The 27,388-nt window shown below is 37.5% G+C and overlaps 1 protein-coding gene across 1 annotated transcript in view; it reads left to right on the top strand.

Annotated features, from left to right (window-relative positions):
• The first annotated feature begins 1,459 nt into the window (after positions 1 to 1,459).
• The window catches only part of Odad2 (outer dynein arm docking complex subunit 2), a 167,820-nt gene continuing 141,891 nt past the window's right edge, over positions 1,460 to 27,388 (top strand). Inside the window, exons 1-8 of the mRNA XM_046448363.2 lie at positions 1,460 to 1,820; positions 5,192 to 5,449; positions 11,421 to 11,578; positions 16,164 to 16,356; positions 16,807 to 16,913; positions 17,105 to 17,241; positions 20,110 to 20,226; positions 27,088 to 27,278. Of these exons, the coding sequence (XP_046304319.1) occupies positions 5,226 to 5,449; positions 11,421 to 11,578; positions 16,164 to 16,356; positions 16,807 to 16,913; positions 17,105 to 17,241; positions 20,110 to 20,226; positions 27,088 to 27,278 (1,127 nt within the window). The 5' untranslated portion in view covers positions 1,460 to 1,820; positions 5,192 to 5,225. The remainder of the gene's footprint in view (positions 1,821 to 5,191; positions 5,450 to 11,420; positions 11,579 to 16,163; positions 16,357 to 16,806; positions 16,914 to 17,104; positions 17,242 to 20,109; positions 20,227 to 27,087; positions 27,279 to 27,388) is intronic.

The following is a 27,388-nucleotide window of genomic DNA, read 5'->3' as shown; positions in this document are numbered from 1 at the left end:
TAGAAGATAGGCAACAAGACAGACTGGTCTTGGTGTGTCCTTCACCAGGAACATGGAAGATTCTTCCTCATGTTGGGTGGTCAGGAAAGGCCTCTCTGATAAGCAGTCATTTAAGCGGAGAGCTGAAAGTTGGCCAATGAAATTTCAGCGTGGCAAGGAAATTGTACAGTCAGCTAGGACCTCTTCATTTTGAATATTATTTTCTATTTTTTACTTGAAAAAATCTCAGGTAAAATAAGTTCAAATTTTGCCTTCAGATTAGGCAATGGTACATTGTGATATTGGTGTGAGTTTGGCAAAAGAAGACATGAATGCTCAGATCTTGATAATACCAGCTTTTTCAGCTTTACAAACCATTGTCAAATGCCCTGAACTATAGATTTCTGGCTGATTTCTATGTTGAGCCCAGTAATGCTCCATCATATTACATAGATGATTTCAAAAAAGTGAAATTAAGTACCTAAAGAAGCTTAGCTTCTTTCAGGAATGCTCCAGAACCCTTCTGAATGGTGAACTCTACAGTTTTCACCATATTGTGGCCTGAATTAGCTCCACAGGTATGATGCTGTTGTTGTCTCTAAGAGTCTCATCTATCTTTCTAAAGGGCTCCCCTATATACCTAAGGGCACTGACCCCTTTCAGACAGGTTATTACACTTCTCTGTTGCATATGGTTCCTTTAGGCAAAACTATTCCACTCCTAACAACTTTTATACTTTCAAAAAGAGAATACAAACAAAATAAAACAAAGGCCAAATATCTCTATTTCATATTCTAAGTATCTACAGAAAGGTTCCATGGTTGAAATGAGGCAGTATAACATTCTGACATATACTACCCTAACATCATTCCAAAGCCTCTTTGACTTTGGGAAAGAATCAGGTTTAGTTTCTAAACACTCTTTGACCTTCAATTAATTATCCAGAGCTTGGTTGCTAAACACTCTGCCCCCTAAAGTAGTATACTGCTCATTCTGTTTTATTTATTTATTGTTTTACTTTGAATATTTTCTTTTTACCACTTCCTCAGTCCCCAGAGTTTTTTTCAGAGTTGGGCTTCTTGATAGTAGTGTGTCTCCTGGGGGGGATCAAGACTATCTTGATGGACAAAGGTAAAATACATTAAAAAGCTAAAATAAAAGATGGCGGAAGGTTTTCTTTTCATTCAAGTTCTTTGAGGAGCAGTTTCTGCTTTTCTAGTGATATTAGCACGTTCTACTCTATTAATCTTTTTGGAAAGAGAAATGTAATCCCTATGCTATTTTCCAGGGTTCTGAAGCTATAAGGTACACAAAATACACTTATCTGGAAGCCTTTGGAGAACCACAGAAACCATGTTTCTAAGGACTATTCTCTGCTTTTCGCTTTCTGTTTCATTTTATGTGGCTGCTAAAAGCCCCTCAACTGTCCCGCAGTTTAATTAAGATAAACAGGCCCCATTGCCCAGAATGAGTCGGGATGAATACTCCAGTCCTGGAGGAAGACAGTGGAACCGAGCAGTTTCCAGGGAGGGGACTAGAGGCGAGCAGCAGGTCACCGACGCTGGTGGAACCCAGCGCAGAGCGTCGCCGGAATTCGGAGCCGCGGGTTCGGCGGGGAAACTTGGGACGCGGTGGAGCTGGCGGACCTCGGTGACAGACTCGGCTGCGGTCGGGGCGGGCAAGCGCGGCACTTGAAGACTGCGGCGGCGCTCCAGGAGGTCCCCGAGGCCGTGCGCTCCGCCGAGCGCCACGCCGAGCGCCGTCTCGGGTGTTTACCGGCGTCCTAGCAACGGCTCGGGCGGCGGCCGGACCGCGGGCGGCGGGCTCCGGAGGCGCTGCAGGTGGGTGCAGCGCGGCGGACCCCGCGCCAGGTTGCCGACGGTGGAGGACCCGGGGCCGCCCCCAGCCCCGCGGCCGTCTCTCTCTCGGTCCTCCCTTTCTCGGCTAGGAGCGGAGCCCGGCTCTCTCCGTCCTGGTCCCCCTCTCCGTCACCTTCCCTGCCTCGGCCGGCCCGGACCTCGGGCCCCTCCAACCCGTCTCCACCGTCCAGGCTGAATCCTCTCCCCCAGCCGCTCCCCGTCTCCTTCCCTTTTCCTCCGCCCGCCCTCGCGGCTCTGCGTCCTCACTGTCCCCCCGGTCTCTGCCGCCCCTTCCTACCCCGTCCCTGGAAACGCAGCCTCCTCGTGAAGGTGGGGTGGGGGCCGGCGTCGCGCCGCCTTGGGCTCGTGTCAGTTCTGGAATTTTGGGTTTTCTGTAGGTCCCAGGGACTGGCTTCTCGATGCTGAGAGTGCGGGTGTGCTCTGGCTCCCCAGGGGGGTTACCAGCAGGTTTCAGAGTGGATGGCCACGTTTCCATTGCTTTCTAAAGAGCTTGGTTTCGCCTCCGCTCCAGGGTCACAGAGATTGTGCACGAAAGGGTTTCATTTTATTAATGATAGTCGAAGCTCAAAACGGATTTGGAAAAAGAAAAACCAAATTCTATCTACTGGATCTGAAGAGAAAAGGAGGAGACTGTGATTCCCAGTTTGTGTAAACAAACACCTACATGGAAACCTTTCTCCTTTTATCTTTGAACTTTTTTTCTTTAAAATTTACTTTAATTCAAATATATGTACATTGTGTTTGCACAGATTCATCGTAACCATGGTTTTTTTTAGGCCTAAAGACTTAAAGGATTGGTGATGGGTAGACACCAGAAGCAGCCTATCTTGATAAGTTTTGGTTTTAGTATTTTTGCCTGAGTTATGCTGACCTCATTTGAACACTCTCCCCCACCCCCCAGTAATATTGCACTTGTCTTCTGGATTGACATAGATCCCTAAGGTTTGCTTATGGCTTCTGCTAACCAGCCTTCTTGAATAAAGCTGGTGTATCCCTGTGGCTCCTGGATCAAAACAATTTGAATAGATTCGAATGTAAGTTTCACTTACATTTCTATAAAATTTCTCATGACAAAAAGATTTTTTTTTTTGTATTTGTTAGTTCCTTTCTAAATTGTTTTCTAAGAAGTTATTGTATGGTATGTTGACTTCCACAATTTTATGTAATCTATGCAATTTCACATTATTCTTAAAAAAGGTGTAGGAAGGAAATGAGGCAATCACTACATCTTTATAAGATCACCTAAACAAATGTTATGCTTAAAATTAAAAAAAGAACAGAACTGTCCATCAAAGCCTTTCTGTGTAAGATAAAGCTATTTGCACTTATTCTTAGTTTATATTTATTCTCATGACATGGGGAAACTCAAGTGCCACACTAACATCAATATGTGCTTATATGTTTGAATCTAAAACATTTTCTGTCAATTAACAATAGAAACAAAATAACAAAAAAATTGTACACTAATTACACATATTTCACTAGTGCTATCTATCTTGATCAGTTGTTTCAACTCTATCTGATCCAATGCTTGTTTTTTTGTAATAAATATTCTATAATGCTACTTTACTATTCTGGAATCAAGATCATATATAATAATCCTACATATGTAATATAGTTTGGAATATTGATAGTATTCTAATTGCAAAAGGAAAATTGAATGGAAAATAATTATAAATGCTTAGGTACCACCATGCTAGAATATATAAGAAAGTTATCAGATGCTACTTAGGCCAAATGCAGGCTGTCATTGCAACTTTAATTTTGCAATTGAGGTCTGTCATTGCAACTTTAATTTTGTCCATAACATTGCCACCAATAGCATATGCCTTTCCAAAATGCTGAGCTCTTGGTAAAATGAAATATGTACAGTCTTCCTTTCATTTATATGACAGTTACAATCCTGGAAAATTCAGCATGTTATGCTATGTATGTTAAAACTGGGAAAAAATACTTGGTGATTTTTGTAAAGTAAGAAAAATTCCAGGCTCACATATTGCTTATCTGAAGTTTTTCTCTGACCAGATACCTTTAGGTTGCAACAGAATTCTTCCTCTTGGGTTATTGTCCTACACAAAAGGACATTGGGCATTCTTTGTCTTCATCACTAAATGCCATTGGTGTCCTCTTTCTTTCATTTTGGTAACTAGATGCCTTTATAATATTTCTATACTGCTTCCGAGCAGGAATTAGTGCCCTTTTTAGAGTGCTGAAATCCTTTTATTGGGTTTCAAGATTTAATACACTATGGAAAGTTTAATCTCCAAGTCATTTCTGTAGAATCTTATATTTCTGGGCCTTTGTAATAATAATGGATAAAAAACCTGAATATATTCGATATTTAACTTTGTAACCATTTATCTAGTATTCAGGAAAGAAGATTTTAATGATCAGTATTATTACAAATGAGAGCACACACAAGTATAGTTTATTTGAAAACAATACCCATTATGAATTAACATCAGAACTTGTTTTCAAAATTGATTCCTATTTAATGTTACAGATAATGTCATCTTTTAAAAGATCTTTTAAAGACTAAATTTTGATTTAGCCAAGGTGAAATTTATTTCATTTGAATTTTGGTTTTAAATATTATTGTTAGGCTGTTTTGATAGCCAATTTAGATAACAGTCCAAGAAGACTTTCTCTTCTTGTTTCTGTCACATTTGTTCTCAAAAAAAGTTGTGAATTACAATAATTTTTGTTTTCATTCTGTGCAACATGAATGGGCAGGGGATATAAAATTTGGATTGTTAAAATATTCTCATGATAGGATCAATATGTTCTATACTAATTTTCAGAAAAAATTAAACTTATACTTCACAATTGCATTCTTATCCTGCTTCTTATTAATTCAAAAGGCACTTGGGGGAACTTACAGAAGTCTCAGTATAATTCTAAATGATGTCTGGCCCACATCAAATAAGCACTTCTCACTCAAACCTCCAGCACCCCAGCAGAGCTGTGAAGCAAGGCACTTGCTGCCAGCCACCTCCAGTTCTTTTTCCACTCTTTGAATTTTCTGTTTGGGTTTTCTGTCCAGCTGTTTGAATTCTCTTTCTTAGGCCTGAGACTCTTAGAAAGAAGTTATTAATTTCAGAGCAGGCAGATATTGATACTAGTCCTTTGATACTAGTCAGGTTTATTTATTTATTTTATTATTTACTGTAAACCTATTTTATTGAATTGAAGAGTAATTAGATAATTAAAAACGGAGCCTCTCAGATGAAGAGACAGAATGAGGGTTGGGTTACACTGGTTTAAAATCTTGGAAAATGTTCCAGGGGAAAGGTGGATGCTGTTGCCTGCTCTAACTCTTTCTACTCCGATAGAGTGTGAGCTCAGATCCCAGTGTGAGCTGTTCCCATGGGCGTGGCACTCACAAGATCTGCACAATGGACTGCTTCGGGTTATGGCACTGGAACCCTGGAGATTACCCCCCTGAACGAGGAGATATTGAGAGAAATTATTGTGTTTGTGGAGCACTTTACTCATAAATATCCCCAAGAGGCGAAATTTGTTTTTGTAGAACCACTTGAATGGAATACAGATTTGAAGCCCTCAGCATTTCAATCAGGTTATTTTTTCAGGTAAGCCATTTCATTACTTCTAGAATTTAATATCATCATTGCCTCTATTTTTATTGACTGATTGTGGGTTTTGCACAAGTCATGTTCCCTCTTCGAATCTGAGAAATCCTCTAAACAAGGGATTGTAAACTGAAGGCACTCAGATGAAATTTGAGGATATCTCAGTTGGCCAATGTAGTGTTTATGTATTTTTCAAATTCAAATCTCATTTTCTTTTGATAGAGGACACATTCTCCAGGTCACCATTCCCAGCATTCACTGCTGCCTCTTGCTTGGCCTATTCATCTATCCAAATTATCTGTCAGATGTCAGTCACTGGTTTTGTGACTTCTGATATAGACAGAAATCTCTTCTAGTATTTAAATCTCATTTCATGTAGTGATGGGGAGAATGGTGAATTTTGCTCAATATAAGAATGAGACATCATAATTAGTGCTATTCTCAAATGAGATCCTTTTGAATATTGGATTTAAAAAAAATCCTACCACCAGCTTGAACAAGTGGTATCAGTTCATCTTTTTTGATCATAAGTAAATAAATAAATAAGCATACATACATACATACATACATATATACATATACATATATACATATACATATGTACAAGTACACATATACACATTTGGATTGTATAATAAGTAAGCAAGCAAATGGGTAGTTACTTTAGCAAGGATGCAGCCCCAGTTTATTGTGTTCTCTTGTCTACTTCCTTGGCCACTTTTGGTTTTGCAAATACACTTTTCAAATCTGACCTTTTCAAAAACAGTCCCCTAGCTGGCCAGAGGTTCCTTTCAAAAACAGTCCCCTGCTTTTCCTCCTCCTTCCCTTTGGGATTATATTTGTGACAATAAGGTCAGAAATTCGTTTTTAGAACTTAAAACACATTCTTGAACTGCATTTAAGAGCTCTTTAGTTCTTATATTGGTCTTCCTTCTCTGAACAAAGAACCAAGAACAAAGTTATTGGTGTATTTTATGTCTGACTCTGCCAAGGGTCACTTTTTCCCAAAGCACTGGTCATTACCTGAGGCTTCATTGATCCCAACTAAGTTTAGTGTTTTTTCTTACTTTGAAGGATGAACTCACCTACAGAACCGATTAAAAACACATTAACTACTTTGTACAAAGATGACTTTAAAGCAGATGACAGAAAAGAATATCAAGATTGTCACTGTATTTGGCTTCTACACTCATTCTGTGTTCCAAGTACACACACAACCACAGCTGCCTACTAATTTTGTGGATGTAACACACTCCTCAAATGTGTCACTTTTTTTCCTTCTCTATCCTTGCCCAAGTTCTTTTTGCTTTATTTTGTAATTGTATCTCTGCATAATCTTTATGTACAATACTCCATCCTAAGCAAGGTGTTTTGATACCATGTATGTTTTGAAACAACTGCTCCCTGATTGTCTTACTTCTGTCAGATTTACTATGCAGCTTTCTCTTCGTGTAATTTTTCTAGCCATTGCTTTAATTTTTGACCTTGATTGATGATATCTTTGATGTTGATGATGAAAGAAGTTTGGTACTTGTTTATTGTATTGGAAGGAATACATGTTTGTGTGATTCTGATGAAAACCTGATAAGTACTGCTTGCTTCAAAGAATGCAAAGGATAGAGCTGAGGTTTTGGTGATAACCAAAGTACCAAATGCTTCCGCATCCAGGTCTTGACTATACCTCTTGTTCTGTGCACCAAACCCAAGGATGTTCAGCAATGTATAACCACTTGGTGTTTGTTATAAAGCAAAGGAGATAAACCAGAGATGCCCTTATGGACTAGAAGAAACCATTATTAAAATAGCCCCATCAGTAGTTCATTCTTTGCTCCTTTGGTTTACCTGAATTCATCTGGCTTAGCTTCTGACACTCAGTGCACTATTTATACATTTACTTTAAGTGGGGAAGCTGTTTTCCTTTGAGTTCTGTGTGTCTGTGCATAAGGACAAAGTCATCCTGAAAGACTTGAGTCTGGAGTCCCTTGGTTGTATTTCCACCACTTAAGAATGTCCTTGGATGTTTTTATATAAAGGAATATGTTTTTCCTTGCACATGTACTTTCTCTCAGGTCTTTTGTTCTGAGACAAATCAATTTTATCTACCCTAAGTCTGTGAAGTAGGAAAGCTACCCTTTGTGTTGGTCTCTGCAGATATTGATGGGACTGTGTTTTTATTTGTGTACTTATTTCTTATTTGATTTTGTACATCTCCAAATGCATTCTCTGTGGAAGCTAATAAAAGTTTGATCAGCCTTCTGAATTAGGTGAGTGAACGTCTGATATTTGAAACTGAACCTTTACACATATTGAAAAGGTCTTACATTTCATTGCTATCTTCTTTCCGTTTGTGGAGACTGCTATTTAATTGTATAGCCACAGCACCTTTCACATGTTGCACAATTCATCTTTTCTTCTAGAATTGTTTCCAACAAACTTGTCCTGTAGTAACATCTGTCATCATCTCTCCATGTTTAACTTGTTTTGGGAAAGTATCTTTACATTCATTTCCACAAAAATCATAGATGTCTTTTTATTCCCATTTACAATTGCTTTTTGTTCTTAGCAGGAAAAATGAGATTAATAATCTTCCTAAAACATTTCAGAATGAATCCCCAATTCATTGTCAGCTGAAGACAAATGACATCAAACAATGGTAATACCATCTATATTAGTTAGTTTTTCATTGCTGTGACCAAAATACCCAACAAGAACAATTTAGAGGAGAAAAATTTATTTTGGGGCATGGTTTCATGGTTAGCTGAGTCCATTTCTCTGAGATGGAGGTGGGCAGAACACCGGGAAGGACTTTGTAGAGGAAAACTTTTCAACTCGTGGCAGCCAGCAAAGAGAAAGAAAAAGGAGAGAGAGGGGGATGGGGAGGCATGTCAGGGACAAAATATAGTCTCCAAGGCCATAACCCCAGTGACCTACTTCCAGCCATGCCCCACTTGCCTACAGTTACCACCTAGTAATCCATTCAAATTACCAATTTATCAAATGATTAATCTGCTGATGAGATTACAGCTCTCATAATCTAATTAATTCATCTATGAACATTTCTGCATGCTTAACACATGAGCTTTTTGGGGGATACCTCAGATGCAAACCCTAGCAATCAACTGGTGGTATACAGAGCTAAGATGATTTGATTCTCTAGAATGGAGCTTGGGAAATTTATAAATTGGACAATTATTCAGAATCACTATGGGAAAAATATTATTACCTGCTCTTTCCTTTCCTTCTCTGATAGAACTATGTTTTGTGAATCATGTCTGCTCTGTTATTACAAATGTTTTACTTACCAATGTCATTCCACTGTGTCTCAGTGATATGTATGAGTTGGGACAAAGTATATGTTAGCTGGAAATTAGATTGAGCAGGTCCTGGTCCCTGTAGTAATGCAAACTTTGGGCACAATTTATACCATTTTGGGCCTTTGTTTTCTGACTCAATATAATGAAGGTATGAATTACACAATCACTCAATCTACAAAAATGAGAGTTTTGAGCCCAATTCCAGTTTAAAAGTTTTCCCATCAAGACTGTGGATTGCATTAGCAACACGTTCTTGAGCTTCATAAACTGTGTGCATTGTTTTTCTTTCCAAGGGCACGTTCTTCCATGTTAGCTATGGTGGAAGCTGAAACTTACTCTTATGCATCCCCTCTACAGCTGGTGCTTTCCCACTTCTCCTTTAAGGTACAGGCTTCATCGGGTACCAGCAGTGAAAATGACATGTGGGCACTTCAGTCTCCAACTTCTCATCAGGAGTTTCACTGTCTCCAGTGAAGTAGTTTGACATTTTTAGTACTTGGTCATCCTCTAACTTAGCCCTCTTACCATCCATTTCCCTTGAGGGACCAGCCCTTTAAAATGACTAACCTTCAGGTACAGGGCTCCAAGAAATCTCAATCCTAAAAAGCCTTTATTCCAGAAGCTGAATTTTGTTGAAAATATACATACAACCTATCATTAGTAACTCAAGAAGCATTTCATTTATTCCACAGATAGTAATTGAGCATCTCTGTGTGTGGTTATTATTTGAGGTACTGGGGATAGAGCAGAATCTTATCTGTCACAGATAGTGCCAGACGGACAGTCTCTGTATTAGCTTCCTACTGCTGACGTAACAAATCACCGCACATTTAATAGCTTACTATCTTGTCGTTCTTCAGCCCAGAAGACTAAAATGAATTCGCAGAGCTAAAATCAATGTGTTGGCCGAGCTGTGTTCCTTCCAGAAGATCAAGAAGAATTTGTCCTTTCCTTCCCCAGTTTCTTTTGGTTCTGCATCACTCTGACCTCCGTTTCCATTGTCATTTCACCTCTGACTCTGACCCTCCTGTTCTCCTTTTATAAGGACACTTGGGATCACATCTATCTCAGATCATCCAGAATTGTCTTCTCATCTCAAGAACCTTAACTCGATCCATCTGCAAAGTCCCTTTTTCTATGTAAGGGAACGAATCCACAGGTTTGGGGAATTAGGATGTGGGGCATTTTGAGGGGGTATCATTCTGCCTCCCACAGTCCCTAAGTGCTTGTTTCTATCCTAGTAAGATAGTGAGATGGTCTGGATAAGTGTCTCCCAAAGGGCCATGTGTCTTAGTCCTCAGCTTGGTGTTTTAGGAACCTGTAAGAAGTGGTAGAACTTTTTTTTTTAATACATCTGTAGTACCATTTATTTATTTATCTATGTATTTATTTAATGTGGTGCTGAGGATTGAACCCAGTGCTTCGCGTGTGCTAGGCAAGCATTTTACCGCTGAGCCACACCCCCAGCCCCAACGTGGTAGAACTTTTAAGAGATGGAGCCTGGTGGAAGGAAGCGAGGTGGTCAGGGGCATGTCCTGGAAGGGGATATGTTTCTCTTGTCCCTCTTCCTCCTTTCTCTTTGCTTCCAGTCTCCATAAGATGAGCAGATGCAGCACCATTCTGTCCCTGCCATGTATGTTGGCTTGTCACTGGCCCAAAGCAACATGGCCAAATGGTCACAAACTGGAACCTCTGAAACTCTAAGGCAAAATGAGCCTTTCTTCTTTTTAAGTTTAGTATCTGCAGTATTTTCCAGTAACAACAACAACAAAAAAAACCTGACAGTGTCAGTGGCAGGTAACATGGGTCTGTCAGATTCATTCTTCCCGGTGAACTAGGCACATTTCACATCTACTTATCTGCAACTTGATTATGTTAGATCAAGTCTTAACATGTGGGCAGTTTAATCATGGATATCAATGTATAATTTAAAAAAGCTAGACAATTTGATCAATGTTATAAGTGGTAGAAATCTGTAGAAATTTCATTTCCAGAAAAATGCCTTAATAATTTTTAAATGCCAACCTAAAAATTTAAAATGAAAAGAAAATTAAAATTGACAGAAAGAAATCCAGGAGACCCAATAATGTATGATCAGGAAAAGCCCATTTAGCCCATTATTCTCAGGTGAACCAAATGAGTGAGTTTAGCATGGAAAGATAATCCACAAAGAGGATATAATTTGCCTTTTTGTCATAGCTTTTTTTCTTCATAAATACAGTGTAGAGAAGAAAATTCCTAACCACTAATCACTGTGGTGTAAACAATTCATAAATAAGATAACATTAGAAATCCTCAAGCATAAATGGTTCAGTAGAACCAGTGCTTTTTAAAAAAGATGTCAGAAACCAGCATACTGTCAGAGAAACAAAAATGAAACTGTGATTAGTTTAGTTCAGTTGTGAATTCTGGAAATTGTCTTATGTTTAGTTTTCTGGATGTGTCCTGTTGCTCACTATGATTGCTGGTAAGTCTGGGGATTTAAGTGTCTGAGTGGGTATGCAAAGAAGGAAAATAGATTTGTTTCCAAACAGAGGTACTTATATTTCATGTGTATTATAATGAGACATAATAATAATCTGTCTAAATGTCTTAAATTTAACTTCTACTGACATCCAGGTAACATGAAGCTTTCATTTTTTTCTTTCCATCTTTAGTGATACAACAGTTGAGTCAGAAGAAGTGGATAAGAATAGACAGCCTTTGCTGTTTCTCTCTGTACCAAAAATTAAAGTCAGGAGCTTCGGGCAACTGGCATACCTGTTATTCATTGCCAAAGACACAAAGCTGAAGGAGGCACAAGCGTGTATTGAAGGTGATATTTATGCCCCCGTCTGGGATTTGAACTTTTAGAAGCATAATCTTGTGTGTGTGTGTGTGTGTGTGTGTGTGTGTTGAGGGGTGTCATTTACTAAGGTCTCTTTAAAAAGATCTGCCATTTAAAAGGTGAAAAGTCAAGCTGGGGTTGTAGCTCAGTGGCAGAGCACTTGCTTAGCGTGTGTGAGGTACTGAATTCAATCCTCAGCACCACATAAAAATAAATAAATAAAATAAATATATTGTGTCCATCTACAACTAAAAAATTTTTTTTAAAAGGTGAAAAGTTATGTGTGCTGCTTCATGAGAACGCCATTAATTTTTCCTTAGCTAAACTGCTATGCTCATATCAAATTTCGGCTTTAAAATAAAAGGCCTGATCCTTTACCATTAGTAGGCTTGTAGGTCTCTCATTTTTCCATGTGATTTAAACTGGAAAGACAAGTGGCCTGTAGCCTATAAGTCACATTGGAAGAGAAGACAGACTTCTAGGACCAACTTCTGAATCCACTCTCTACCTTGACATGCTGCTATGATGGATGCTCACTTGTTCCCTTTAAATGAATGTGGGCTCTTCCTTTGGCAGAGATGGCCCTTAATACATCACATTTCCTTTTCTGAGTCTCATTCCATGTTGCACCTCACAGCCTTCTGTGAGTAGTTATATTCATTCACCTCGACAGGAAATATTTTTCTTCTTCATTAAAGATATATAATGAGTTCATTATCATCCAACCATCTAACATGCAAAAAATGTGATTGGTTTCCTGCTATAATTGTGTTTAAATGTTTCTTTTCAGTAGAAATGCCTAATCATAGGTGATGATGTGTTGTCTGTGTTATGCTTTTTGGGAATTATGTGACCAGTGGATCCCAACACAAGGTCCTTGAGTTCTGCCCATTTCTGTGGGAGGTGGGCAGAAAGTCCTTAAACAAACAGACAGACAAACAAAAAAGGTGTCAGTCTCACGATAGCAGCATCTTTTATCTCACGCCTACTCTTCATTTGGGGGCTCTGTGCACATCGAAGCTGCTTTCCTAACAAGGATGAAATCTTGAATGTAAAGCTGAATTCCAATGGTAGTTGACAGGTGAGACAAAATACATGGAATGCTATATATATCTGGTTTGGCCAAATATTCTTTCCTACATTTTATCCATTTCAGTTTAGGTGAAACCCTTAATTTCAGGTCTCAAATGCATAGTACATGGCAATTTGGTAGTCAGGTTTATGTCTTCCCTTAGAATTCACCTAGTATGAATTTTTTAATGTTTTTTAAAAACATTTTATTGGTTCTTTTTAGTTATACATAACGGTACAATCTAGTTCAACATAATTATACAAGCAGGGGATATATCTTAATTAGGACCCCATTCTTATGGATGTACACGAGGGTAAGACTTACTGTGGTGTATTCATGTATGCACATAGGAAAAATTAGGTCAGATTCATTCCACTGTCTTTCCCTTTCCTATCCCCCCTTCTTTTCTCTCCTTCCCCTTTGTATAATCTACTGAACTTCTATTCTTTCTCACTCTTCCCCTTACTGTAGATTAGCTTCCACATATCAGAGAAGACATTCAACCTTGGCTTTTGGGGATTGGCTTATTTCACTTAATATGGTAGTTTCCATATCCATCCATTTACTGGCAAATTATAAAGTCATTCTTTTTAATTTTTTTTATTTGTTCTTTTTAGTTATATATGAGAGTTAGTTATACTTTGACATATTGTACATACATGGAGTATAACTTCCTATTCTTATGGTTGTAAATGATGTGGAGTTACACTGACAGTGTGTTCATATATGAACATAGGAAAGTGATGTCCAATTTATTCTACTGTCTTTCATATTCCTATTCCCCCTCCCTTCCCATCATTCCTCTTTATCTAATCCAAAGTACTTCTATTCTTCCCTCCCCCACCCTTATTGTGTTAGCATCCACATATTAGAACATTTGGCTTTTGGCTTTTTGGGGGATTGGTTTATTTCACTTAGCATGATAGTCTCCAGTTCCATTCATTTACCAGCAAATGCCATAATTTCATTCCGTAGAGCTGAGTAATATTTTATTGTATATATACATTATTTTTTCATCCATTCATCTGTTGAAGGGCACCTAGACTGACTCCATAGCTTAGCTATTGTGAATTTAGCTGCTGTAAACATTGATGTGTCCGAGTCACTATAGTGTGCTGATTTTATGTCCTTTGGGTATATACTGAGGAGTGGGGTAATTGGGTCAAATTGTGGTTCCATTCCAAGTTTCCTGAGGAATCTCCATACTGCTTTTCAGAGTTATTGCACCAATTTTCAGCCACACCAGCAATGTACGTTTTCCCCCACATCTTTGCCAACATTTATTGTTACTTGTATTCTTGATAATCGCCATTGTGACAAGAGTAGGATGAAACCTCAGTATAGTTTTAATTTGTGTTCCTCTAATTGCTAGAGATGTTGAACACTTTTTCATATATTTTCTCAATGATCATATTTCTTCTTCTATAAAGCGTGTGTTCAGTTCCTTTGCCCATTTATTGATTGGGTTATTTGCCTTTTTGGTGTTAAGTGTTTTGAGTTCTTTATATATCCTGGAGATTAATACTCTGAGGTGCAGCGGGCAAAAATTTCCTCCCATTTGGTAGGCTTTCCCATTCTTCATGCTCTTATTTTCTTTGCTATAAAGAAGCTTTTTAAAAACAATGTCATCCAATTTAGAGATTTTTAATTTACTTCTTGTGTTTTAAAAATCTTATTAAGGAAGTGAGTTCCTGACCTGATATGTGGGAGTGTTGGGCCTACATTTTCTTCTAGCAGGTGCAGGGTTTCTGGTCTAATTCTTAGGTCTTTGATCCATTTTGAACTGAGTTGTGTGTAGAGTGAGAGATGGGATGAATTTCATTCTATTACATATGGATTTCCAGTTTTCCCAGCACCATTTGTTGAAGAGGCTGTCTTTTCCCCAATATGTGTTTTAGTGCCTAGTATGGGGAACCATATTTATGTGAGTTTGTGTCTTCTATTCTGTACCATTGGTCTTTAGGCCTGTTTTTTTTTGTGTGTGTGTGCCAATATCGTGTTATTTTTGTTATTATAGCTCTGAAGTATAATTTAAGATCTGGTATTGTGATGCTTCCTCTTCACTTTTCTCACCGAGGATTGCTTTGGCTATTCTGCGTCTCTTATTTTTCCAAATGAATTTTGTGACTTCTTTTTCTAGTTCTATGAAGAATGTCATTGGAATTTTGATGGCAATTGCATTGAATCTCTGTAGTACTTTTTTTTTTTAGTATGGCCATTTTAACAATGTGAATTCTGCCTATTTAAGAACATGGGAGGTCCTTCCATCTTCTAAGGTCTTCTTGAATTTCTTTATTTAGTGTTCAATAGTTTTCATTATAGAGATCCTCCACATCATTTTTTAGATTGATTCCCATGTTTTTTTTTTTTTTTGAGGCTATTGTGAATGGGATGGTTTCACAAATCTTTATGACATAACAGGTTGATGAGTCAGACTGCTGGGCAATGGCTGATTCCTTGGTCTCCTTCTCAAGGCTTCTCTTCTCCCCACCCATGCAGTCCTTTCCTCAGCATTACACCTTCAATACAATTTCTTGGTGGCATAGCCATTTCCTGTTAGAAGGTTAAGACCATCATTTCAATCAAGTCAAACTTCCTTAACTAGTCCAATTGGCATCACCCTCTAACTTGTCCCAATAAATATGAATTTTCATCTTTTTTGAAGTGCTTCATTTCAAACAAGTTTTTCACCCTTTCTCCCTCATTTCAACCACATTGGATTTTTAATTTTTTTAGGTGTAGTTGTACACAATAGCTTTATTTTATTTATTTTTATGTGGTGCTGAGTAATGAATTTAGTGCCTCGCACGCGCTAGGCAAGTGCTCTACCGCTGAGCCATAATGCCAGCCACACCACATTGTTTTTGATATTTACCAAATTCTGTTTTCAGCATCTTTAGGTTCAAATTGCACATCTATGTCAGCCCTGTTCATGAGTTTGTATTTAAATTTTTGTACATAATATTGGTACAAATGTAAATGGCTATATTTATTTTTCTAACTCTAACATCAAAGGACATTGAGAATACAAACATTTAGAACAAGTGGAAAAGAATGACAGTGGATCTGTAGACTGAAGGGATCATGCTGTTTATAAAAAAAAAAAAAAACATTTATGAACCTTGAGCACCGACACACAGACACAGCTCTATAAGTGACTCTTTTAAAGGGATTAATATTTGTATTCTGAATAAATGAATTGAATGCCTATTCTGAACAATGCTTCATCTTCAGTAAGGAGGGGATCAGAGGCAGGGGAGGAAGCCAGTTCGTCTTGGTCTTTGTTCTGTTAGAAAAATAATGTACATAGATGATACTATAATACAAGCAAAACATCAAGAGGTCTAAGTTCCTAAGTATAATAGAGATGAATTCTATTTGGGTCAATCAGAGGAAGCTTAATGAAAGACATTTCAGAGGGGTTTGATGGATTTGTTAGTCTTTGTGTATTTGTACTGGAAGACAAGAGGATTATTTTTATTTACCTTTTTTTTTTGTCAGGTAACAGAGACCCAGTAGTAAAAATCTTGGGCTCCGAATTTGGGGAAATGAAAGAAGACTCCATTGCCTTAAATATCCTTAATAAAATTAAAGCAGAAGATGATTATGAAAATGAGATTAAGATGAAGATTGCCATATTGCTTAAGGAACTAGATCTGCACCTTCTCAATCATACCCTAAAATATATTTCACTGTGAGTCTTTTATCAGAGAAATCTCTAAAGCTTAGTTGCAAAAGTTGCTTTCAAAGTTTTAAAGGAAAAATGCCCCAAAAAAGTATGGAAATTATTTATTTTCAAAGACTCTTAAGACAATGACAAAGTCTTAGATTATAGCACAAATACCATACAGAGTTTGTATAGTTCCAAATGTATTCATATTTATAGTATTTTCTAGTTGTATGGCATTATTAAAAATGAAATGAATATTTGAATATTTGCATATAATTAGTGTTACATCCAACACGAATCACTAATTCATTGATGTTTTGATAATGTTACAAGATTAAAATGTGACTAAGTTTAAACTAAAATTTTAATTACAAAAAAAGAGAGATTCCTTTTTATATAATGGAATGTGTTCATGTATTTCCTGTAGATTCTGTTTTAAAGTGCTTAAGCTATTTTTTTAAACATTTATTGCAGGCAAATAAGTCTAAATCCAGTGACTGTTAAGAAAGATATAGAGCTGCTCCAACGTTTCTCAGGAAAAGGAGAAAAAACAGTCTTGGAATTTATTAAATATACCTCAGGTTTTGTATCAGATGCATTTTACTTATTTACTTTTTCATAGTTACATTGCCAAAATGCTTTCCTTGGCTACATCAGAATCATGTATTTAAGAAAATGAAAACTTAAAACTTTTACAGTATCTTGTTGATGCCAACACATTTTATAAAACTTGAAGTGGAGCTTCTCTTAGTGACTTGATGATTGTTTTCAGATTATGAATTTTCAAATGGATGTCGAGCCCCCCCTTGGCGACAGATTCATGGGGAGATGTGTTATGTGCTGGTAAAACCCCACGATGTCGAAGCTTTGTGCATTACTTGCAGCACAGAAGGAGTGTTTTTAAATGGTGTAAGTAATTTCTTAAAAACATAATTAAAGCCAGTTGACTTAAGTTCTTCACAAGTCTTTATAAATGCTGGTTTATGTCTTGTGTTCAGTTCTGATGACCACAGAGAATAGAATTCTGTTCCATGGAAATGAAGCAAATTCCTTTGCTCTTCTTCTGCTGGGCAAATTCAGAATAGTCCCAGAATCAGCTTCATTGTTCATCATTTCAGGTCATATAAGTCAACCTTCTAAGAAACAGACTTCAAAGTGACCCATTTCACTTCATAAAACTAAAATCTCCTTAACATAATATGTACATGGATTAGTTACATGGTCACTGAAGGTAAGAAAGGGCAAATGAGGACACTGAGATAATATATAACTAGTAACTTCAGCTTCCATCCTAAGAGCTGAAGGGACAAAGAGAAGCAGAGAGCATTATCCAAATGTAAAAGCTTAGAGGAAGTGTCCCGTAACACTGGGAACCTGGACCTCTGGAGAGAGGGCCACTTCTAGGCTGTGCTCATTCTCTCTGAGCCCAGACAATCTCCATGAAACCGGATCACAGACCTTTGGGGATTTGGTCCTCTCAGTTAGTGCTGGTACCTGATGAGCTCTGAGGAGAATCTGGAGGTGGAACAGGACATTGAAGATGAAGTCCTGGTCAGCTGATGGTGATATTTCTGAGGGGGTGTGAAGAGTCTGGTTGTGGGACTGTGGGAACAACAACTGGAAATTGGTACCAACAGTTGCTTCTAAAAGCAGTTGCCAATGCCAAGAGTAAAGAGCCATTCCCGGAATGACTCCATCAGGGACAGTGGTCACAAACAGGAAGTTGCATCTTCCTCCTTCTTCTTGCAGCTTTCAGTCTTGAGTTTCCTGTCTCCTGAATCTAACCTAACCTGGCAAAGAAGAAGTATAGCTTTGCAAAGTCCCAGTCCAAGTATCACAAAGCAGAGTCTGGGTGGGTGGCCTCTGAGCTAAGCAGCACATAGCTTTTTGAATCTTCGGTATTAGAACACTTTATTTTGGGTCTCATCCCAATTCACAGAAATAACCATAAGTGTTGTCAATCAATCTAGGGTTCTTTTGCTCAATTTGAAATAGCAATCCTCACCAAGTAAAGGAGATGTTATTGGGGCTTATGCTCAAGCCCAAGGGAGACAAAACAGGAGATGGGGTTCCAGCACTGACTTTCTGAAGAGATGGCAGATAAAATTCTTACAGTGTGACTGCTGACTGTGCAGGTGCAACAGTGGTTGTCGCACCAGGTCCAGGATTTCTGTACATGTCTCACATGCTGTGTGCTCAGCATAGAGATCTGCACTCTGCATGGTAATGTGGTTAGGTGCACTGGGTCCCTCTGTGCTCCCCTGGCAGAAAGATGGCCGAGGGCTCCTTGTTGCCCTCCAGGAAGATCATATAGTGATCAAGCCCCGGTCTCCTGAGCCAGTGGAGGCTGCAGGAAAGATGCTTTTCAAGCTTTGAAGGAAGCTGGTGGCTTAGATAAGGCTGTCTTGGGAAACATTATGTAAAAATCAGCTTTATATTAAAGGTGGAGAACATGTTGAGGAAATCAGACTTTTTAAATTCTGCCCCAGAAGGAGCTTAGCTTTCTTCTCTGCAACATGCCATCCTCAATATCATCAATGCAAATTTTGGACTTACAAGCAAAATTCTACAAGGAGGACCCAGATCCTCAATGAGGACCAGCTGTTATAGGGGACAGCTTGGGAGCTGTTACATCTTGGCTTGGGTTCATACCAAAATGCTGGTGCTGCTTCCATGGTTATTGCAGGTATCTCTCTCTTCAGGTGCACCTTTATTATTAGGTGCTTTTCTTTTTAGCATACACTTCATGTATTTCTGCACAGAGAAGGTAGACCCCAATTTTGCTTTTTTGGTTTGATAGTTAGGAAAAACAAAATCTCTAATTAGAAAATAATAGGCAAAAGAATGATTTTCTTTGACCTAGAGGGGAATCACGGCATTTTTGTTTCCATCAAAGGCTGTTGATCTACATACATACAATTTTAATTGATATGGAAAAATCTAAGTATTCCTCTCAGGTTTAAAAATTGAAAAGGATGATAAGAATATTCAATAGTTTAAAAAGATTAAAAACAGACAGCAGTTTTGAGTATGTATGTACATAATCTGTTATGGCAGAATAATAGGAAAGAAAAAGTAAATGGGGAAAAAAAGAGATAAGAAGGAAGAGGAACAGCAGCAGAGGAATGGACAGACAGATGGTTCCACAGAGATGGTTACCCTGGAAAATGAACCCATGGAGCCCTGTTACATGAAGAGCAAGAATAGAATATGATAAACAGAAACACAGCCTTTTCTGTAGTGACATTTTACCTTTGAGGCTTTTTATGACTTCATCAGCTAAGGTTTTTGATGTCACAGTACATTTTTCACAGTAGAGAATTATAAGGATTAGAGTTCTTACTTCTCTGCTGAATAGCAGAGTTCTCTACCTGCATTTGGAAGGTACTGAGTAGATGCTGAATGGATAGTGAATGGATGAAAGGATCATATTACGTTCAGGGAGAAGGGTTTAGTCTGTACGTTTCATGTACACTGACTGTCACATGACTAGGCGTGGCAGTGCACACCTGTCCTCTCAGCTACTTGGAAGGCTAAAGCAGGAGGATCACTTGAGCTCAAGAGCTCAAGACCAGCCTGAGGAACACAGTGAAATTCTATCTTAAAAAAAAAAAATAGAACTCCCACATGGATGAATGGATGAGAGATAGAGAGAGACAGACAGAAGGGGGGGGGGGCGGGAAAGAACAAATCTGTCTCTAGGCTCAGTTGTGTTGTACTGATCAGGTTCTTCATTCCTATTGCCTTAATCACAGCACCAAATTTTTTCTCTCAAAGGGAAAAACAGATGATGAGGGGGACATTGATTATGAAAGAAAAAGTGAAGTTTATAAAGACCTTGTCACACTTTTAAAAGAAAAGTCAGCAATATTTTCAGAAAATATGTCAAAACAGGTAAGTTTTATAGTCTCTTGAACTTTTACAACTTTAAATTATTTTGCTAGAGCTTTCTATGGTATAAAAAATTGGGAGAATAATATTGCCTATTTTTGGACATTGTTTTTCATTAGAGTATTTTCACAACATAACATAACTTTTATAAAAAGAATACTTTAAAAGTGTTTCTGATGGGGCTGAGGTTGTGGCTCAGTGGTAGTGCATTCACCTAGCACATGTAAGGCACTAGGTTTGATCCTCAGCACCACATAAAAATAAATAAAAGTTTTTTTAAAAAAGTGTTTCTGATTTTCTTTAGGCAATAAGCATAATATTACAAATTGCTTTCTAAATAGGGTTTTGTCCTCTTTCCTTTTGAATGAATGACACTAAGAACAAAAGACTTAGCCCTGGTGATGGCTCCTAGAAGCTCTGACTATATATCCTTTGTGGTCATCCCCTGATCACATCTACTTGGATTAAGGACTTATTAAGGACTACTTGGATTAAGGACACTCCCGATGAGTGTTCAGCACATGTGCACAAGAATGTGCTTCTTAGGGGAAATGCTTTTAGGTTTCCACCATTGAGTAGGATGTTAGCTATGGGTTTTTCATACATGCCCTTCATCTTGCTGAGAAATTTGTCTTCTGCTCAATTTTCCTTTTCTTGGTGCACCGCAACATTTAGTGAGCTTCCTGGGAGAAAGAAGCTCATAAACAAATGAAAATAAATTGATAGCACATTTGAAACTATCCTTCTTATTCTTTTTCAGTTGTTTTTTCTGGAATAATGGTTGAAAATCTTTTTTTAAAGCATTTTAAGGCTTTTCCCCTATTCAATCTACTTATTTTGTCTTTTCTCCTCTTCAGAAGCCTTAAAATCTTCCCTGACATTCTCTAACCTTCATGGTACAGCTTTTGGTAGTTCTTTTTTTTTCATAAATAGTTACATGTCCTATAGGACTGAAAAAAATATTTTCCACATTATATCTTTAATTTTTTGTCTCTAATCTCTTTTTGGAACTCTTGTTAGTTGGATATTGGGCCTCGGACTTTTCTGATCCTCTGATTTTCTTTTTTCTCATCCCACCCTACCTCAGCCGAACTTTCTGAAAACATTTTTTTTACTTGATTTTCCAAACATTGTACATGGTTTCAGATTTTAAACTCTCTTGTTTTTATTGTTTGTTTTTTTAATTTTAATTTTTATAGAATTTGGCACTTGTTTCATGAATTTTCTATCTTCTCCCAGTATATTGCTGACAGCTTTTTTTAAAGCTTGTTTTTTGTATTAGTTATGGTTCTACAGAGAAACAGATTCAATGGAGAAGTGTGGGGGAGAAGGAGAGGGAAGGAAAGAGAGAAAATGATAGAGAGAGGAAGGGAGAGGTATTTAAAAAAGATATTGGCTTATGCAGTTGTGGGTGCCAGTAAGTCTGAAATATGTAAGGCAATCTAGCAGGCTAGAAACTAAGGTAAAGTTGACATTTGAGTCTGGAGTCATAAGTCCTTAAGGTAGCAGGTTGGAAATCAGGCAGGGTTTTTATGTAGTCTTGGGGAGAAAATTTCAGTCTTTCCCATAAAGGTCTTTACTTTATTGAATGAGACCCACTTACATTATTGAAGGTACTCTATTTTATTCAAAGTTTACTTATTTAAATGCTTACCATGTCTGAAAAAGACTTATATAGCAATATTTAAACATATTTGACCAAAACAATTACCTTAGCCATGTTGACACCTAAAATTGACCACTGACACCTAAATTAACCATTGACACCCAAAATTAACAATTATATATTGTTTGCAGCATTGTTTCACTTTCTTTCAAGTCTCTTTTTGTTAGTTTTTGTTTCTATGTTATGTCAGATATTTTTCATAGGGTCTGAATTTCTCAAATTCTTCAAAGCCAGACAGAAAAAAGCCCTATGTCTGTGGGTTGGACCACTTGGAAGCTGGACCTGATTATAAAGTGTTTGGAGAAGATAGATGTACATAGATGCTCCATTGTTTGGGGCATAAATATTTATGATTGTCATGTCTTGTTGATGTATGATTCTGTTAAGCAGTATGAAATGCTTTTTTGTTTCTGATTAATTTTGGCTTAAAATCTACTCTATCTGATAAGAGAATGGTAACCCCTGCTTATTTATGAGGTCCATATGGATGGTATGTTTTTTCCTATCCCTTTCACCTTCAGTGTGTGGTTTTCTTTGTCTGTGGGGTGAGTCTTTTTCAGACAGCTAATTGGGTCTTGTTTTTTAATCCAGTCTGCAATCTATGTCTTTTAATTGAAGAGTTTAGACCATTTACATTCAATGTTATTACTGAGAGATGAATTTATTTCCTCCGATTATGATTTATATATTTCCAGTGTTTAAACTGGATTTGATTCTCCTCTGATTGACTATTCTTCTAGTGTAATCTTCCCTGTGCTAGTTTTCAGTTTTACATTTCATTTCTTCTTCATGAAATATTTTATTGAGTATGTTTTGTTGTAGTGAAGGCTTTCTAGTTATGAATTCCTTTAGTTTTTGTTTATCTGGAAAGCTTTTTATTTCACTTTCAATTTAGAAGCTGGATTTTGCTGTGTATAGTATTCTTGGTAGGCATTCATTATCTTTCAGAGCTTGGTATATATTATTTTAAGCCCTGCTCACTTTTAGGGTCTGGGTTGAAAAATTAGCTGAAATCTGAATTGGTTTACTTCTCTTGCAGATTATAAAATTTATCCTTATTCTGTATGTTTGGCATTTTTATAATAATGTGTCTTGGGTGGATCTGTTATCATTTTATATATTTGGAGTCCTATATGCCACCTGTATTTGAATTTCCATTTTGTTTTTAAGGTTTGGATATTGATATTATTTCATTGAAAATATGGTGCATTCCTTTAGTTTGTGTTTCATCTATCCTAATGAATCTTAAATTTGACTTTTAATATTATCCCAAATTTCTTGAATATTCTGTTTGTTGTCTCTTAACATCTTATCACTATGGTTGACTTTATTTTCAAGATTGTATACTTTGTATTCAAAGCATGAAAATCTGTTCTCAAAGTAGTTTAATCTATTGGTGATGCTTTCCATTGAATTTTCACTTTAAATTATTGATTCCTTCATTTCAAGTATTTCTGTTTGATTATTTTCAGAATCTCTCTTAAGTGTTCTTTCACTTCCTGTATTTTCTCTCTGAATTTACTCCTTCCATTGTCTTTTAGCTCATACAATAGTTTAACTATGAATTTTCTAAATTCCATCTATGAGATTTCCTCTACTGTGATGTCAGTGAAGTCTGTTGTTGAAGTATTATGGGTTGTTTGGGATGGTTCCCTTGCTTTTTCATATTGTTTGTACGTCTATCAGTAATAGTTGTAACTTCTTCTTTTAAGTGAAGAAATACAATATGAGCTCTTAAGGGCCCTCAGTTGGGTGGATATCTAGATTATGATATTTTAATTTAATGTGTGACCTCTGATGATCCCAATATTAGCTCCACTTTAAGAGATACCACTGAGCCCTATTTACTATAATCATTTCTGAGTCAAGTCTCATACTTCTGAAACTTTTAAAAACAAAATTGGTTGTAATTGTTCTCTGTGGTTCCTCAAACTCAGATATAAACCTATAATAAATTTTATGAACAGGCCAAAAAATTAGAGGTTTAATTTAATGAATTAACTATAACCTTAAGCAAGCTAAAAGGAGGAAGAAAACTTGTGCAAATGTTGGAGGGATAAAGAAGAATAGAAAAATAGAGTGAATGAGAGAGTGAGAGGGAGAGAGGCTATAAAAGCTTAATTTATGAAATGGTGTTATTTGAGGTAGTAGTGGATGGTGCAAGAGGATTAGTAGGTGGTATGAGAAACAAGTATAAACCAGAGCTAGGAAAACAAAGATAGGAAGCTTGATTCCAGTTAATGCTTTAAACAATTAGATGAAATATATCCAAATGGTTTGGAGGTATATTGGCTATTGGATTAACAATTATCATTCAAGCCAAGGGATTATTTATATGATCAAATTGATATTAGAGGGAGCAGTGTTGTGAGTTGCCTGATTCTAATGCTGCAGAAGCTCAGGATGCCAGCTCTGATGCGTCCCTATGTTTGCTGTGGGCCACTGGGATGGGTCACTTGTGTACCTGTTCCCGTCTGCTGAATTCTTTTCTCGGTACTGAAGATCCTGGAAGCTGTCTGTGTGAACTGACACACTGGTTGAGGGTTTTCTACAGGTGTTCTATGGTATAGTAGTATTTTCCCTGCTGCTTCTGCTCTCTGAGGTGTGTAGTGATGGGTCTCTGGCAATTCATCTGGACTCTAGTTTCCACTGCATTGGTTCCCTCAGCTTTATTAGTCTGGTGCAAGGTCCTGCAAGTATCCAAACAATGCCCTGTTCCCCATTAAGGCTGGTATCCAGCCCTTTTGGCTGCAGAGCCTCTGGCAATTTCCTACTGGGTCTGTATGTCCCTGGATTTTTCAGACAGCTTCCTTCTGGTATGGTGGTTTGATCCTGGGGACTGTCCCTAGGCTTCCTATGGGGCCTCACCCCAGTGCTAGTGGTGCCTGGTGAATCAACTTGCCTTTGTTCAGCCAGAGCTGCTTCATTGTGGCATGAGTGAAGGGAGCCTATGCAGAGGTTTCCAAACCCCCATGCCTGGGTCATTGAGTCTGTATGGGGCTGGACCTGCACTTCCCTTGGCCCAGGTCCCCTCCAGCCCACTCTGTTTTCCTTATTTGTGGAGAAGGAGGAGGGAGAAGAAGAGTTTCTGAGATTTATGTTAGCAGTGGGCCTTCCAGAAGTTCTTTCTGGCCGGATTCTTTTGAGAGTCCACTGCAGGGGCTCCCCTCTGGTTTAATTTGGGCCGTCTAGGTGTGGGGAGACACCATGTTGATTTAAAGAGGGTGACTGACTGACTGACTGGTCCGCTGTGGACTCCACAAGATGGTTAGGAGCCCTGTTCGGCTTTCTTTTCAAGATCTGGTTTTAAGTAGTTTATACTGTTAGGAGACGTCTGCACTTTAAAGTTTGTCTTTTTTAAGTGGGTAAGCTTAAGAGAATGTCCATGACCCCCTCATGCTTTCTCTTTCTGATGCCCTGCCCCCAATCCACAGGTTTGGGTTAGGGTACTCTTGAGTTTGATTTCTGCCCTGGTAATCTATCTTCCAGTCTTTCCAGGTCTCAGACTGTGTAGTATAAGGCCTTAGAGCATTAATGTAGTTACCCACCTCCCAATTCTGCTTTTATTTGCTTCTTCCTCTCAGTAATGTGAAGAGATTGGCACTCACTGCCTGGTTCACTTCTGCCATCCTCCTCCAGCAATCTGTCCTGTCTGCCTTTTGATTACTGTTTGCAGGAACTATTTTCACTAGCCTTTTGTTTAATGATTTTATACCTTTATATATAGTTCATTCAGACCACAAATAGTTGAGTTTTGCTTTTTGTTCAATTGGATGATTTCTGTTTTCATTGAGGTTTTCAAATCAGATTAAGTTGATATAACTGCTGACACAGTTGAATATAAATTTACTTTTTTGTTAATTGTTTTCTTTGTCCCATCTGTTCTTGTTCTTTTTCCTTTTTTTATGCCTCTTTTCAATTAGTTTAGCTTCAGAAAATGACTCCATTTCTTTGTGCTATTCACTTATCAGTTATATTTCTTTTTGAAAGTTTCTAAATAGCTGCCCTAGGGTCTGTAAAATATATATCTTTAATTTTCATGTTTGTTTGTTTTTTTAAGTATTTTTTTTGTTAGTTGGACACAATACCTTTATTTTGTTTATTTATTTTTATGTGGTGCTGAGGATTGAACCCAGGGCCTCACATGTGGGAGGCGAGTGCTCTTCCATTGAGCCACAACCCCAGCCCCTTCATGTTTGTTTTTAAGTAATATTATATGATTTCAAATAGTTTAAGAAACTTAGAGTAGTGTTCCTTGAAAGCTTCTCCCCATCCTCTATGTTATTGTTGTACATTTTTTATGTGCTATAAACCTCTCAAAACATTGTTATTTTGACTTTAATAGTCAATTAGTAATGATTAAAAATTACACACAAGCCTTATGTCTTTTTACTGTTTCTGAAACTTTTCATTTCTTTGTTTCTGTCTGGTTTGATGAAAACATGGATCTCTACAAAGAAATGTGTAGACTTGTAGCACAAGTCTTCAGAATTTTCTGTTTTTGTTTTTCTGTGATTTCATTTTTCAAAAAAAATCTTTTTGACTCAAAGTAGAATCTTTAGGGTTGACAGTTTTTAGTTGTTGTTGTTGTTTTTCTTTTATTTCTAGTACTTTGAGGATATCACTGTCTTTTGACTTTCATCATTTCTCATGAGAATTCTCTTAAAATTCTTATGCCTTTTCTTCTGTATGATGCCTCCTTTGAGCTGGGCATGGTGGTGACTCTAGTTTCAGCTACTCCAGAAGCTGAGGCAAAAGGATCTCAAGTTCAAGGCCAACCTCAACTCCAATTAAAAAATAAAGAGGGCTTTAAATGTAGCTCAGTGGTAGAGCACCCCTTGGGTTCAATTCCCAGTACTGAAAAAATAAATAAATAAAAATAAAAATACTCTCTTCACCCTTGGTTTAAGCAATTCACACATGACACATGCCAATCATATAGGGATTGAATTTATTTTTTTCTAGAGATGGGAGGAATATGTTGGTCCAATCCTGCTATTGTATCTGTATGTGCTGCAGCAGAAGTGCAAGTTTAAAAACAACACATCACTGTCTACCTAGCTCCAATAGGGGCCTTGGTTGTGAAGGTGCATCTGAAAATTCCTTTCTAGGATTTATCACCAGGGTTAATCTTCAGATGGTGCTAGGTAATTCAGAAGTGATAACATTGTAAAAGTTATTTTTAAATTTTTATAAAGGAATTTACATTCAATGAAGAACAAAAAAATCCTATTGAGGAAAAACAGATCAAGGAAAAAGAAGCTGTCTCTGGCAAAGTTATCACTAGTTCAGACAGACCGAAGAAGAATGAAATCAGTTTTGTGAAGACTCATATGGCCAAGAGATTGGAGCCAAGCTTAAATTGGAGAACCAAAGTTGATTTTAAAATGTATGTAGACATTTGTATGATGGGTTTTTCTCATACTCCTTTAGTCACCACTTATTTATCTAGTTTCTTCAGAACTTTGTTTCTTGGTACAAAAATACAAAGAGATACTT

The sequence above is a fragment of the Marmota monax genome, unplaced genomic scaffold (genome assembly GCF_021218885.2).
Source record: "Marmota monax isolate L192 unplaced genomic scaffold, Marmota_monax_Labrador192_F-V1.1 WCK01_AAM20220418_F8-fsc00066, whole genome shotgun sequence".
NCBI classification, from domain to species: Eukaryota; Metazoa; Chordata; class Mammalia; order Rodentia; family Sciuridae; genus Marmota; species Marmota monax.
Note: the sequence above shows the minus strand (reverse complement) of the source record. Positions and strands in the feature narration are given on the sequence as shown.